Source organism: Natrix helvetica (assembly GCF_964273705.1).
Source record: "Natrix helvetica genome assembly, chromosome: 2".
NCBI lineage: Eukaryota > Metazoa > Chordata > Lepidosauria > Squamata > Natricidae > Natrix > Natrix helvetica.
The window spans coordinates 73,772,022-73,788,878 of NC_138552.1; the positions used below are offsets into that span (position 1 = coordinate 73,772,022).

General features: G+C 37.0%; 1 protein-coding gene across 1 annotated transcript in view; it reads left to right on the forward strand.

The window, feature by feature from the left end:
- PTAR1 (protein prenyltransferase alpha subunit repeat containing 1) overlaps positions 1 to 13,277 on the forward strand; it is a 30,543-nt gene extending 17,266 nt beyond the window's left edge. Inside the window, exons 6-7 of the mRNA XM_081945178.1 lie at positions 3,239 to 3,555; positions 3,951 to 13,277. Coding sequence (XP_081801304.1) covers positions 3,239 to 3,555; positions 3,951 to 4,293 — 660 coding nt within the window. The 3' untranslated portion in view covers positions 4,294 to 13,277. The remainder of the gene's footprint in view (positions 1 to 3,238; positions 3,556 to 3,950) is intronic.
- The last annotated feature ends 3,580 nt before the right edge of the window (positions 13,278 to 16,857 follow it).

The window sequence follows — 16,857 nt, forward strand, 5'->3', positions numbered from 1 at the left end:
CACAAAATGACATAGATATGTCAATGAAATAACTAGGGGTCAAGCTTGACAAGAAGGCATCTTTAACATTACCATATTTTGTTCCGCAGATATTTAAATGCCATTTATTTTCATTTCTACTATCTATGATCTTAAATTTAAATATGAGAGTCAATTTGATGAAGTGGTTAAATCACCAGGTTAGAAACCAAAAGACCACGAGCTCTAGTCCCATCTTAAGGCACAAAGCCAGCTGGGTGACCTTAGATGGCCATTCTGTCTCAAATCACTTCCGAAAATCTTCCCAAGAAAACCTCAGAAACCTAGTTTAGGCATTCACCAGAAATCAACATTGTCTTAAAGGTACAAAAAGTAGGGGGAGAAGCATATGTCAAAATAATGCATCATAAAAATGCAAATTATATATATCGGTATAATTTCAAAGAGCTCATGCACTTTAGAAACACCATAGTGAAATTTATGGGTGCCTTTCAGATTATCTAAGCTTATCCTGGTTTAATGGATTAGCATGACATTAAACAGCTGGAATCTTGTTCCCAAATTTTCAAAAAATGTTATTAACAAAAACAGAAATGCCTATTACAAAACAGCTGGTTCCACCCTTTTGAGAGTTACCAGTGTCCTCTAAAGTGAATTCTGTGAACCAGCTGGAGTACATCTTAAAATCTAAAAGTAAAATATTCTTACTGTATTTAATATGGTTGGTTGTATAGTCAGTAAGAAGTTTAGACTGGATTTGGCATTTTTGTCCACCCATGGAGTCGTTTCCAAGGATCTGGGATGGGTAGATGTTGTACTTTACGTAATTAAAAAAATGTAATTGAGCCCTAACAAGTGGGATACAATGGGAGCTCTAGATTGGGTAGGTAGATAATTCTAGATCAACTAAAATACAGTAGGGAATATATGGAAGTATATGGAAGTAATGCTGGTTAAGGATTAAGTGCATGTATGTGCAACTTCTAGGGATCATTGCCAGTTATGTTGAAGAAACATGGCAGTGGTGGGGAAATGACATGTTTTCTCTATGTCGGGAGAAATTGATATACCAGCACTTGTTAGGAAGAAGGAAGTAAGAAGCAACCCATATCAATTGGTGCTGCTCCTTCCTCCTAGGCCAGTGGTGGGCAACCTTTTTTTTCAACTGAGCCAAATCTCGCCAAAACCACGATTGAAATTTATTTTGAGAGCCGCATTTTTAAAACCGAAAATACATAGGATGGTACACTGTTTTTAGTTTCAATAAGTTTTTATTGAGAATATTCTGCATGCAAGTATCCACATAGGTCGGGAGGAGACAAATAACACAACTAATAAAACAAAAACTTTAGAACGATATTATTTATCGATAACGTTAAATTCCGTAAAATTTGCCTTACAATGTAGAGAAAATTACATCCTGACAATGACTGACAAAGTCACAACCACTAATGTGAACATTGGCCTTGCATTTCCTTGGATAGTTTGAGTAAGTCAGGTTTGTATGTTGTTGTTTTTCATTTCATATCTCTCTCCCACTTTCTTTTTTTTCTTTTTCTTTCTCTCTCTCTCTCTCTGGCTCTTTGACTCTCTCTCCCTCCCTCCCTCCCTCTCTGTCTCCCTCTGTCATTTTCTCTGGGTGTCTATTTGTCTGTCTGTCTCTGTATCTCTGTCTCTCTCTCCTCCTTCCCCCATCTCTGTCACTCTGTGTGTGTGGGGGGGGGTCTGTCTGTCTCTCACTCACTCTGTGTGTGTGTGTGTGTCTGTCTCTCCCTCTGTCTCTCTCCCCTCCCTTCCTCTCTCTCTGTCACTCTGTGTATGTGGATGTGTCTGTCTCTCACTCATTCACTTAATCACTCACTCTGTGTGTGTCTCTCTCTCTGTCTGTCTATCTTTCTCTCCCTCCCTCCCCCTCTCTGTCTCTCTCTGTGTTTGTGTGTGTGTGTGTGTGTGTGTGTGTCAGTCTCTCTCTGATTCCCTCCCTCACTCCCTCTCTCTGTTCCTCTCTCTGTCTGTCTGTCTCATTCACACACACACACACACACACACACACACACACACACACTGTGGTCACCTTGTTGAGTGTTCCAATCACATTTGAAACACTCAACAACTGGCCTGCATTTATGCTGAAAAATACCATAAATGCAGGCCAGTTGTTGAGTGTTTCAAATGTGATTGGAACACTCAACAAGGTGACCACAGTGTGTGTGTGTGTGTGAGTGAGACAGACAGACAGAGAGAGGGAGTGAGAGAGGGAATCAGAGAGAGACTGACAGAGCTGTACGCGCGCGCCTGTTTTCCACGGCGTGGAGCAGTGGCGAGATTCTGGGCGGCGAGCGATGATTCCGGGGGCCATCAGTGGGGGGGCAGGGTCTCCTCTCGCGTTCCTCATCTTCCCGGATGGCCCCTGGAATCATCGCTCGCCACGCAGAATCTCGCCGCTGCTCCACGCCGTGGAAAACAGGCGCGTGCGCACAGCTCGGAAAATTACAGCCTGGGAGACTTCTCACTCGGCTTTTGCAGAAGCTTCCCTCCGAAGCGCGGCTCCCCTCCCTCCTCTCGGGCTTCGGAGGGAAGCTTCTGCAAAAGCCGAATGAGAAGTCTCCCAGGCTGTAATTTTCCGAGCTGTGCGCACGCGCCTGTTTTCCACGGCGTGGAGCAGCGGCGAGATTCTGCGTGGCGAGCGATGAATCCAGGGGCCATCTGGGAAGATGAGGAACGCGAGAGGAGACCCTGCCCCCCCCACTGATGGCCCCCGGAATCATCGCTCGCCGCGCAGAATCTCGCCGCTGCTCCACGCCGTGGAAAACAGGCGCGCGCGTACAGCTCGGCAAATTACAGCCTGGGAGACTTGTCACTCGGCTTTTGCAGAAGCTTCCCTCCGAAGCCCGAGAGGAGGGAGCGGAGCGGGCGCCCGGCACACTGAAGAGCCGCATTAAAATGTGTAAAGAGCCGCATTTGGCTCGCGAGCCGCGGCTTGCCGACCACTGTCCTAGGCTAATTCAGTTTTCTCATTGCTCACTTTCCCAAATAATTATATATGTTTGGGTAGCATCTGTGTAAAGTTTGCTTTTGTTTTTAATTTGGCTGTGTTTTGCTTTCCATGTTTGGTATGTATCATAGACTCCTTGCAATAGCACCACAGCTCTGCAGAGGTCCATAGTTTAGAGTACATTATCATGAAGGAAAATCTGAAGGAGAAAGCTGATTAGCGTTTATGTTGAATGCTTTATTCTGTTATGTTTTTAATTCTCAGATTCTTCTTGATGAACTTTCTTCCACTAAACACTGGGTCTCCGTACATGTTTCAGACCATAGTGGATTCCACTACCGTCAGTTTCTATTAAAATCTTTGATTGTCAGAACTGGGACTGATTGTATTATAAAGTTATGTGATCACCCAACCAATCAACAAACATCCTGTTTTCCAAAAGATGAAGAAGAAGAAGGTGCAGAAGCTTTTTGCATAGAAAAGCAACAGCCAGATCACTCACTGTATCTGAAAGAGGAAATAGAGCTCTGCACTGATTTAATTAACACTTATCCAGGGCATGAAACATTGTGGTATCACAGGTAAGAATATTTAAGGAATAAAGGATTGGAAGGGACAGTTACCCCATTCAAATCTGATGCACTTTTTTCCAAGTCAGGTTTTCCTTTCTTCCTCTAAATTCCCAAGCCTCTAGAACAAGTTTGTTGAGGATATATGAAAAATTAAAATATGATCCGTCACCAAGGTAAATTCTACTGACAGATGGACAAAATTATATAAATATTGTTTCATTGCTTTTTCAGGGAATTCACAGTGTTTATCTATTGTATTCAGACATTATTTATAAAATATAGGTTATGTTCAATTGGAGCTTAGTCCTTCAAACTTTCTGTTATGCTCTATATTTAGAAGAGGGACAAAAACATATTAAAATACATAAAAGTTTGATTTCCATATTTTTTTTTGTTCTTTAAAGACGTCAAGTCTTCTACCTTCAACACCACTTAAAGAAGTGTCCAGTTCCAAACAGCTGGTCATCAACTTCAAACAATAGTGATGGAACAGTTAATAATTCACATCCTCACGTTACAACTGGCCATACCACACAAGCCATGGATGTTGACGGCTTAACGGAATGCAACAAACAAGGCTACACTCAAGAAACCAAGCGCCTGAAGCGGGCTCCTATGCAGGACTGTATCAATGTGGAAGAAGAATATAAGTTCATTGATCACGTTTTGTCTATGTGTAGGGAGGAGGATCAGACAAGGTTTGCAAGTTCATACAGAAAATGGCTAGTTTCTTTTTTAGGCCAGTGAAGAGCTTTTAAAACTCTTTAGGGTCTTTGTTTAGTGCAATATCCTCTTTACAGGCAGGGGTACTTAGGACTCCTGGCACTTTTCACCCTTCTGTTATTCCTGCCACTGCTAAACTTCATTTACTGATGCCGGGTTTAGTTCTATTTATATTTTTAAAAGCCACTTTGTGTTACATCTTATGGATCTTTGTAGGATAGCCCCACATAAAAGGGAACTGTTTGGTGTTAATATAAGTTAAGTGAAAATTTTAAAGTCACTAATATAACTGGAGTAATAGGAAAACAGAAAGATAGATCAACTGGTGAACAATGATTTCATTCCTAAATACCTCATCCATAATAAATAATCAAAGTCATTGGTCGGTGAAAACAATGGAAAATCATTCAGCATGACAATATCAAAATGGTTTTGAGTACAAGTCTACAATTTTATAATTGCATTGCATCACTGCTCTTCTGAACTCTCTTTATTTCACATTTGAATTGCTCTGATAATCTTACAGTCCTATGACTTTTTTTATTATTATAGGGAAAGTGGGATATGGTTATGTGAAATTGGATAGTTTTGTAAAAAAAAATCTACTAAACTAAAACTAACTAGTTCAATATAAGAACACTGGTATTTAGAGTTTTCTCTGGCTTTTGTGAATTTGGAGGCTTTCATGAATTTTAAGGTTGTAAGATATGGAAATATAAGATGGTGACCAAGGAACAAACTTCTATCTAATCTTATCCCTACCTGCAATTTTCTTGGCACATGCAGATTTTTCCATTCCTAAAATATAAAGAGCGTTTCATACTTGGATTTTATTGTATGTGATGATATATGTGATAGGTACAGGGTATGATAGACAATGCTGACTATCAATGTTATCTTTGTAATGATGTTTCACTTAATGGACAATCTACCATGCACTGGGGCTCGTTCATCTTTCATTTATTGTAACAGGGCCACATATGGCTCTTTTGCAAGAGCCATTTAAATCACTTGAGGAAGTACAGTGCTCAACAAAATGATGCGCTTGTTTGAGTTTTCTTCAGGTTATCTGGGTAAATGGGGACAGGAAAGAAGAAAATGCAAAGGCAAGACTAAGCAGGTTGTTCGTGATGGGGGAAACAATTTCATCTGTGCTTCAGCTGGACTGAGTTTATGAAGGCTTTCGAAGAGGCTAATGGAATATGACTTGAAATCCATTTTTGCTTTATTTATTTGTAGTTTTAAGCTGAAATTCAAGTTAGATTTGCTGCAGTTACATTGAGGCAACTATAGCTATTCAATTTGGCTGCCCTTTCATTATAGAATAAGGTCAAATTCTGTCTTTAAATTTGCATTTGTACTTCCCAGAGAAAGCACATGGGATTTTATACGCAATAAAACCAAATTCAAAGTTTGAAATTAAATTGCAGAGTATTTCTGTATTTTAACCTTTGCTTATAGCTCACAAAATACAGAGGGTATGTTTGCAGGGTTTACAGAAATATAACCAGGATGATTGAAGAAAAGTATAATTTTAAGATTCAGAGAAATAACAGTTGAAAAATTCCATTAGAAATGGAAGAACAAACAAGAACCTGCCTTTTACAGCCCTAACTACATAATAAGGGCCTGTTGCAAGCAAACTGGAAGTTAAATAAATGAGCATAGCAAGCATGTTTTTTGAAAAGTGGCGTTGTCTAGAAATACAAATTCATACAGAAACATGACAGGCACCTCTAAATGCTATACATTGTATTTATTTAGAGTATAGATGCAACCTTCTGAAGTTGGATTAATTGCGAAGCCATTTGTGAACACTAATTTGACTGGTTCCTTTGAAGTCTCAGAATAGGAAAAATAGCATACAAGAATCACATAGATTTAACTATGCCTCTGGGCACTAGTGCTTATTACCATACATTAGAGGCACCTAGTAGAGCTCTGCACTACTAAATAGCAATATATTAAGCATTTAGCATGTCAAAAGTCAAAATACTGAGACCTAATAACTCAACCATGACGCTAGTGAGGAAACACCTGACCACCTTATCCAATACCAAGTGTTTCTTCATAAAATGTGTTAATTGTATCAATACAAGCACACTATAAGCACCACAGAGTATAGTCCATGCGTGGTGTTAAGAATTCAGGAAGTGTTACAATGCAATCCTAGATGGCTCTGAAAATGATGCACAAAGTGCCCCCCACTAGAAGGGATTCTAGAGGATTCATTATTTTATTAATCTCACATCCTAAATTTTGTTGATCTGCAAATAAGTCAACAAACTAATATAAACCGAGTCATTTAAATTCAGCTTAGAATGAACTGAAGAAAGGAAAAGTTAAGCTGTTCCACATTCACTCCTCTGTCATGAACAATGCTGACCTCAACTAATTCCAAGTAGTCTGAATTCAACAGAACTCTAAACAAGTAATCTAATTCTTCCCTACTCACACGTACATATTTAAAGGCTAACACCTCCTCCCTGCTCCCCCCCCCCAATGACCGGTGTTGGGATGCACACAGTTTAACCAGTCTCTCTTCAGCTCATTAGGCTATTTTGCTCACTTAATTAATAATAAAGAATGCTTATTAATTGACTGCTCCTTTGCTGTTTGCTAAGATTGCATCACATTTTAACCGGTACATTTTTACTTTTTCTTATATAATTGATAAGAGCTTATGCTGTCTTTTTCTAAAAATATAAACTGCAATTTTGTGGATATCATGGGGTACTTCAAAAATTAAATCCCTTTTAAAAAGTGGTATCCAACTCCCGGTCCTTGACCCAGTACTTGTTGGGAACCAAGCCGCACAAGAAGCAGGCAAGTGTGCGAAGCTCCATTAGTCCAAGCAGCAGGTGTGTGGGTGAAACCATCCTCTCCCCCCCCTCTCCCCGCTGCACTGCTGAGCTGGAAAGGTTAGGGACTGCTGCTTTAAAGTAATAAATTAGGAAATCAACATAAGCAAACAACCAATAAACACATCATTATTTGTGAATTGAACTAATAATTAACTCTTCATCTCTGATACCTACTCCGATATAATTGCTAGTATCTTCGGGATAACAGTTGTACCCCAGATACCATTGAGATAGTTGAACTTTTATTTGCCTTTGTATCATTTTTTTTCCAGTTTCAGTCCTGTTTTGATACTATTTGCATCATACTAACCATCTGCTAAACATTATTTTACTTTTAACTCTGTATTGTGAAAGCAGAATGCCTACTATGAGTACAGGTAGAGTACAGGTAGTTCTTGACTTACAACCATTCGTTCAGTGACCGTTCAAAGTTACAATGGCATGGAAAAAAGTGACCGATGACTGTTTTTCAAATTTTGAGATTGTTGCAGCAACCTTGTGATCGCATGATCAAAATTTGGACACTTTACAACTGGCAGTGTCCCAGGATCATGTGATCTCCTTTTGCCACCTTCTGACAAGCAAAGTCAACGGGGAAACCAGCCTCACTGAACTGTGTTACTAACCTAACAACTGCGGTGATTCATTTAACAACTATGGAAAGAAAGATCATAAAATGGGGCAAAATTCACTTAACAACTGTCTCTCTTAGCAATGTAAGTGTTGGGCTCAATTGTCATAAGTCAAGGACTACCTGTATTTCTCAGGAGGGGTAAATAGGCTTGTCTTAATGAATAAAGAATTGAGAGGTTTGACTATTTCAAAAGCTTTCTTGATAGTTACATTAATGGGCTCCCCCACTAAAACATTGCTTTACATTAATGTTTATCACAGGCAGAAAATGATGCTGATCCTTTTAATAAGGTCTGTATGAATGTAACCAACACCAACAGAAGCCATTGATTTTGAGCTTTATGTTTGTAGCAGTGGTTTTTCCCTGCTTATTACAACTGACAGAGTGTATATACATTGTTTTTAAATACAGTTTTAATGAAAGAATTAAAGGAGAACTTAAGCAATTTACTTATGAGATATACTGTTAGCTCTATGTAGAAAACATCAGAAAAATATCAGAAAAATTATACTTTATTATTAATTCACCTTATACCTTAACATCTGCTTTAAACCTGCAGTTCATTACCTCTCTATATCTTATCTGGAATATTATTTGCATAATAATGCAGTTTGTAACTCTTCTAAGAAAATTAAGTTGTCTGCCAGTATTAGGAAATGTCTGGCTTTTAGTGAACAGTTAAATCTAATAGCCTGGCGTGGAAAGTTGTTCAGTGGTTTCCATTGAAAAGAATAGCATTTTTGGATAATATCAATCCCCCCAAATGATATCACTTCCATTCTTAGTTATTCTGGATATAATTGAACCTGAATTTTACAATCTTTTTGAACGGCAGAACTTAGACTGCCAACTTTTATTTGTCCTTGGTGTACCAAGTGAAAAATGGATGTGAATTGTACGCGTACCTATAGACCAGTGTTTCTGAGGCTTGGCATCCTTAAAGGTGTGGACTTCAACACCCAGAATTCCTCCTTTTTTAAAGTTGCCAAGCTTGAGAAACACTTGCCTAGATACATTCCCTCAAATGACAGTGTTTCTGTTGGATTTTAAACACTTTTTGATAAAAAGTTGGGGGATCCAGTACTGTAAAATGTTTTGAGGCAGCTTTTATTGAACAAAGCCAGTACTCGTTGATGAGACATTTTTCTCTCTTGCTGTGTTTAATTTGTTGTGTCCTAAGTTGTTTCCTTCTTAAAGAGTATGGTGGTACCATGGGGAAAGTTGTCTCTTATAGGTAACACTCGACTACCTCCCCAAAACAGGGATAAGGCCATCTCTTCAGATGAGCTTCTTTTTATGTAAAACTTCTTTTTATGTAGAACCTCATCCTTGGGGTTAAAAAAGCGAGAACTGTAGGAAGCCTATCTGATACCTTAGGAAGCACTTGTTTTAAATAGTTTTCTAAGTTAAAAAAATTCAGTGCCTAGACTTCATTTTCCATTTCCATAAACTGAGCACTCTGCTGTTGTCAAAAGAAAGAAATGACCACATGTGGTCAATTAATGCTTTCATTAGATAGTAAAGTCAGTAGTGAAAATGGACTCTTCCTTGTGATGTCTAACTCATAATGCTAATTTTACTCAGGGCATAGATTAACTAGTGCATTAAATACTTTTTACCATTATGTCCTCTACTGTTGTAAATTCTTAAATGCCTAAAATGGTATTTTATCAGTCTAGCTTTCTAACTTATTTTAAAAATGGCTTTTTAAAAATGGCTTTTTAAAAAAATGTTGTGGCTTTTCAGTTTTCTTTGTGTTTAAAACAACTTATTTTTTCTTTTTATTTCAATATAGCTATGGGCCCCATCTTAGGTTAAATATCAGTCTCTTTGTACTGGAGGGTCCCTGCAATGAAGAGGTGAAATAATGTTTTATTTAACAGCACAAATTATTAGTTTCTTCTGCTCAATGAGACATGTTAACTGTCCATGTCTTCTAATACCAAGGATATGAATCTTGTGTAGATTCAATGTATGTGATTAGAGATACTATATTATTCTTCTAAAATGCAAACCTTAGCAATTAGATTGATATTCGTGTATATTTAATAGAACCAATTATTAGGAAAATACTTTTTAACATGGGGCAAACTCCAATGAAACTTAAATGTGTATGTTAATTAATATTTACTCTGATGTAAAACACACTGTCTTTAGCAAGTTTACTCCCAATATACATAGAATTGCAGTTTAGGGCACATTTAAATCCCATTTATTACTGTGCTCTCTAAAAGTAAGGCTTTAAGCGTGCTAAATATTCATACATACACAGAAATAAATCCCACTGTGTACTACCGGGTCTTTGTATAGAACAGTACTGTATTACATTTTAAATTGGTTAGATTTACATTTTGAAATGTGTGGAAAGTATTCAGAGCTAAGTGTGGAATTAAACATAAGAGAGGAATTAAACACAATAGTGTATAACAATGTGCTTTTAAAAAGCTTGTTTATTTCCACTATACTGAATGCAGCTTACATAAGTAACTTTAAACATGAGTGAATTAAATGTTTTTTTTATTCATTTCTTTGAAACCTTAGAAGCTTTTCTGGAATTATTTTGTTGGATTTTTATTCATTTTTTTACTTTGTTGAAAGTAAAGTTTCCTGCCTTGGTGCAATTTCAGCGTACATTTTCCAACAAAACTGCTTTCAGTTTATATGTTCTGTTGCTCCAAAGTAATCAAATAGATTAATACTGATAGGAGCACTTCATATTAAACCCAACTAAGCAAAGCTGTAGCTCATATAATACTTGTTTCCCACTATGGAAATTGAGTTGTGGTGAACCATGAATTTTCTTGTAAGTCCTTCTTTCATGAGGTTAGAAGCTTTCCCTTTTGATTTCAAATAAATCACATCCCTCCACATGTTCAGATGTGTACCTAGTTCTCCCTGTGCATATGTTTCATGTATTCTCATTCTGATTTCTTACTAACGCTAATTTAAGCATATTGTGTCAGTCTCCCCCTCCAGCAAGGAGGGGCAAGGGAGCAATCCCTGTGCTTTTTGCTGTCTCGTGAAATATTTTGTTTTGAATTACATCTGAATCATGCTTTTTAATTCTTCAGTAATGATTTGGGAATGCATTCTGCCGTTTTCATCTAAATTGGGGGTATCGATCCATGGCAATTTTAAGACTTGTGGACTTCAGCTCCCAGGTCTTAAAGTGCCAAGGTTGGACACCCTTAGTCTACATAATATGTTTTTCGTTCATTGGGAAAAAAGTGACCAAATGAAGTTGTGTGCGTAGCCCCAAAAATAAAAATCTAAATAGCTTTTTCTGTTGTTCAGATGTAAAGAAGGAATTGGTCCTTAGCTTTTGCATTGTATTGCAATAAGTGGTAACAAATGGTTAGTAAATTACTTACAACATATTAATTTCAATTTAATTCAAAACATTACGGTTTAATGCTCTGAATTTGTTTTACATTGCACTACCAATTAATACGTTAGAATCTTTCCATTTCGGTACAGAATAAAGAGTAACTATATCAATGCAGTTGTTGATTTAACTGCAGATGTTCTAATTGATACCAATTTGTTAATGGCTGTTACATGATTCTAACATCTGCCAAATTTGCATTCAGCAAAAATGTAAGTTAAAATTATAATTCACTCTTAGAGTTCCTGTCTACATGTACATTCTTCAACTGATGGGGAAGCGTTTGTGCATGTATTCATTTAATTTTATGCTACCCTTCAAATTATTGTACACTGCCATAAACTGTTGGATAATAGAGATTGGGTAGAATAAATTAAGTAAATATTAAGTAGTTTGTTCCAGATACATTCTGGAATTCCACTGATTTGCCCTTAAGGGAAAATAATATATCTTGAGTATAGAGCAGAACACTAGCTAAGATGTTAATTTGAGTTATAGCTCCTCCTCCAACCAACTATTTGTGATGTTCTTTGGATGGCTTCAAACAAATAATGTTGAGGAAGTGTGTAAAAAAAATTGAAGTTTAAATCCACTGACATACACATGCTTGCTCAGTGTTTCCTGACAGTAATTGTGATAGCTTTATGATTCTTGATCAGTCTGAATAGTTGACTGAGTTTAGGAGTAGCTTACAAACTTTGCAGGCTAATGATTAAGCCACATTGTAAATGAAAAAGTATATATAAATATTCTTGACAAGCAAACCCTTAGAGTCATAGTAGTTTTGAGGCAATGAAGAATGTACTTGGACAGGCTTGGCCTCTTTCTATGCTGCACTTCATTTGTAGTATTGTTATCAGTAGCTAATCTCAGCTATATTTATATATATTTAAAATATCACTACTTCCTACTTAAAATACTGACAAAGGATTTAGAACAGTAATGGACAAGCATTGCCTGAAGTAATGAAATAGCATTGCCTTTTTAAAAAGGTACAGTTTAAATCAAGAGTGTCCAACCTTGGCAACTTTAAAACCCAAGAACTTCAACTCCCAGAATTCCTCAGCCAGCATTCTCAGAATTCTGGGAGTTAAAGTTGACAAAGTTGAACACCCCTAGTTAAAAATGAAGTTTTTTTCTTTTAGGATGACTCAGTAAAAAAAAAACAGAACAATCTGAACAGTTTGAAAAAACCACAGAAGTGTTTTGAATTCAGCTTTTTGATTTTGTCCCCAGCTTATAGATTTTATTTCCTACAGAAAAATAAGGAAAATATGCAAAACTGCTTCATTGAAGGATCCATTTCTGATGCAAAAATGTGGTTCGGATTATTATTGGCTTCAGTATTAATTCAAAGGCAGTGAAACTATGATGATGTGATGCATTACAAATGTAGACCTTTTTTATGCTACAGTATTGCTTAGTAGAAGACTTTGTAATACTTTTGTGTGTAATTTCCTTGATTTTGCCATTTTCAAACTACATGGTACCTATTTTGGTGCAATAAAATGTCCTTTATAGCTGCTTTCATCATTTTTAATTGCTGCTATAATTTAGATTTAAATTATTGTACAGTAACTACTTAGGAACCCTTAGTATTTCCATATTCATTATCACTATATCCCCTCTTTATAGATTTGGCATCTTTTACTTTGCAAACTGATGCTTAATTTTGTGATTTTATTAAATTCTGTGTGTATCTGGAGAAGAGTTGGAAATATTATTCTGTTTAAGATTATACTAGCTGGTTGTCCAGTAAAAGTGGATAAAAACTACCGATGTCTGGCTTTGGATTAATGTATGTTAAATTAATTCTTTTTTTTCCTGATTATATCAAACTTCAGATTACAGACTGATGCTTGGGGTTCTTTCCATCCCTAAGCAGATATCTTCCAATTCTAATAAGCAAAATCACAATAGTGACAAAGGCATTGAGCAGCAAAGTGAATTTTTCACTATTTACCATTTACATTTGGGTATTTATGGGAATTTTGTATGTGTTTATATAGAATGTTCTAGTACTAAGCACAGTGTAAGTTATTGTATTAGTGTATAAAAAGAAAAAAAATAGTGTACTTTTTCTGATTAAATATAGGCAGTTTTTAAATAAATTTTTCTCCTAGAATCTCAGTCTTCCTCTTTCATTTTTTCATACACTAAAATATTTTTTAAAGATTTCCACCTGCTATTCATATCACAGGTCTGCGACTAAAAAATAGTTTGATTATTTTCATCTAATTTCCATGTATTTTGGTGTGCTGAAAACAAATAAAACATTGAAAAAACTCCTAGACGTCATGATTTGCCACAACATGCAAAATTGTCTTCAAATTTGTCATTTTTTTAAATTTTTGGTATTTTTTTAAATATGGGTTTTTAACCACATTTAAAGTCCAAATTACTATTAATTAATTGACTAAGTGCATTTAAGATATAAAATGCCAAAAAAACCTTAAAGGGTTTGTCCGAGTTATGTAAAAAAATATAGCACTGTAAATCTGATGGTCAGCAATATATACATAAGCTAAGCAAGTTTTAAGTCTGTGCTTCTAATGGTAGAAGGGGTTAATCTTTCCTGAAGAATCCAGTGGGAGGGAGACACAGGGCAGATAGCAGCATCTCTGGTCAGTGCAGGGGGCGTGGCCAGCACTGTGACGTCTCATGTACAGACACAGAGCTGCTCTCTCCTGCATGCCACACTTGCGCATGAATCATCATCAGGATCTTGGTTCTAGGCTGTTCACACTTTTTCATTGCAATTCATGTTAGCTCGTCATTCTTCAACCGTTATGTTATGGCTCCGCGAAAGTGTATTAATTTGCCAGACAGTTTCTGTTTCATCTGTGGTGAATATACAGTGTTGAAGCAACAGCAGAATATTACAGACTTTGTGAAAAAAGTATACTTTGCATACTTTGAACTAAAAATTGGAGATCAAGATAAAGTTTGGGTGCCTCATAAAGTGTGCAAACAGTGTGTTGAGGACCTCCGAAACTGGTTCAAGGGTAAGAAAAAATCTTTCCGTTATGGGATTCCTATGGTATGGCGAGAGCAAAAGAATCATAGTGATGACTGTTACTTTTGTTCATGCGATGTGAAAGGGTTTAATTCCAAATGGAAGCATTCCATTTCATACCCCAATCTTCACTCAGCAATTCGTCCCATCCCCCATGGCACAGATATACCAGTACCCAAGCCCATGGCACAGATATACCAGTACCCAAGCCTGCTACCTTGGAAGAGATATCTAGCTCCAATGAAGGTGAAGTCATACCTGAACCAGATGACAAATCAAGTTCTGACTTTGAAGATGATACAAGACCAAAATTGTTTTCTCAGGAGGAGATGAATGATTTGGTAAGAGACTTGAATCTTCCCAAAGATGCCGCTGAGTTACTCGGATCAAGGCTGAAAAGCAGGAATTTATTGTTGCCAGGAGTGTCATCTTCATGGTTCAGACATCATGAAAAGGAGTTTGTTCCTTACTTTGCCCAGGAAGACAAGTTGGTTTATTGCATCGATGTCAAAGTCTGATGGGTCAATTTAAAATCCAATATGTTTCAGAGCAATGGCGTCTTTTTATAGATTCTTCAAAAAGAAGTCTCAAAGCAGTTTTACTCCACAACGGTTTTTACGCTTCTATACCTGTAGGTCATTCCATACACTTGAAGGAAACCTACGAGAACTTGGAATTGGTTCTTTGTAAACTTAAATATGAAGACCATGGTTGGCAAGTGTGTGGGGACTTAAAGGTTTTGTGCATGCTGCTTGGGCAACAAGCTGGGTATACCAAATACCCTTGTTTTCTGTGTCTATGGGACAGTCGAGACTGACAAAATCACTGGACCAAGAAGAGTTGGCAGCCGAGGTTGCTAACAGTCGGTGAAAAAAATATCCTCCAAGAAACTTTGGTACCTTCCCATAAAGTTATTCTACCACTTCTCATAAAATTGGGATTGATGAAGCAATTCGTAAAATCACTTCCAAAAGATGGAGAATGCTTCAAATACTTGGTCACCAAGTTTCCATGCCTGTTGGAGGCAAAATTAAAGGAAGGTATGTTCATCGGACCAGACATTAGAAGGCTTATAGTTGATCAAGAGTTTGTCAATACCATGACGGATCCTCAAAAAGAAGGGTGGATTGCATTTAAAGAGGTTGTACAGAAATTTTTAGGCAATAACAAAGATCCTCACTACAAAAAGATCGTCAGAAGAATGCTGAAAGCATTTCAAGCTTTAGATTGCCTGATGAGTTTGAAAGTGCATTTCCTCCAGTCCCACCTTGACTACTTTCCTGAAAATTTGGGAACTGTGAGTGAGGAACAAGGTGAACGATTCCACCAAGACATTAAAGAGATGGAAAGGAGATACCAGGGAAAATGGAGCATTACAATGATGGCAGACTGCTGTTGGATGCTTCAGAGAGACATTCTAGATGCTACTCACAAGCGTAAATGCACCAAGAGGAGCCTCACAAGGAAGAAGAATCGAGTTTAGTGTGTGTAGGTGAGCTCATTTCAGTTAAAAAAAGGATTTTCATGAAAATATTGTAATAAAACTTTAATTTTATAAGTCTATTTCCATTTATTTTGAGGTTTGCCTTATTTAACATAGTTACCTAAATTGTCAGGAAACGTGATGTCCTATGACAAAATGGAGGTCATTTTCGGATTCAGCGCACCAAAAAACATAAAGATTACGTGGAATAACCAAAACAGCTCTCGAAAAAATGTTTTTTCAGATCTGTTATATTTTTAGATCAGAAATGTACAAATTTGACAACTTTAAGACTTGTGGGTTTCAATTCCCCGAATTCCCCAGTCAGCCATGCTGGTCGGGGAATTCTGGGAGTTGAAGTCCACAAGTCTTAAAGTTGCCAAGGTTGGACACTTCTGCTTTAGTTATTAAAACTTACTGCAAACACTTAACATTGGATCATGGGAATGACAATTCTATCATTTAGGTGTAAAGAATGATACTATAGCTACGTATGAATGAAAACATTGCAACAAACATTAAAAACAAATCTTAGAAGAAACAAACAGTGATATCGTCGCTCTTGCATATATTACAGAGTACACAGGATTGTATTATATTCCACGTGGCAGTCTCCTGAATAGCAGCTGTCACTTAGAGAGTTTGAAGTACCAGGAGATTTCAGCGTTGAAGGCTCCATGCTTCTGGCAGCTGTCATATCAAATAGGCATTTGGACACTTCAGCACTCTATTGTTATTATCATTACTATTGAATCCATCTATTTCACTTGGCCCCAGAAATCTGACAGGAAGTAGCCTAGAGGAGCCAGCGTGATTGACGAGAAATCAGAAGTGATTTCTGATTTTTTAATCATGAAGCTTGAAAAACTCCTTGCAGCATAGAAATTGCCACAATTGTGACATCAATAGTGTATTTATTTATTGCAAGCACTTTTATGCCTACAATCAGAAAGTAAATTCAAATGCATCACGCTAGTTGTGAACAATAAATACATTACATCATCCTTGAAAAGAAAAGAAGACAATCGTAATACCAAGTGTTTAACCTTTCTTAGCTATGTTCTCCTTGCACATCACACCCAGAAATACCCTGTTAAACATTAATTTCCTTTTAAATGTTAAAACAATAATCAAATGCAACTCTAAATATTTCTACACTTTAGCAATTTGTAAGAACAGGAACAATAAATATGAAGCAGGTAAAAT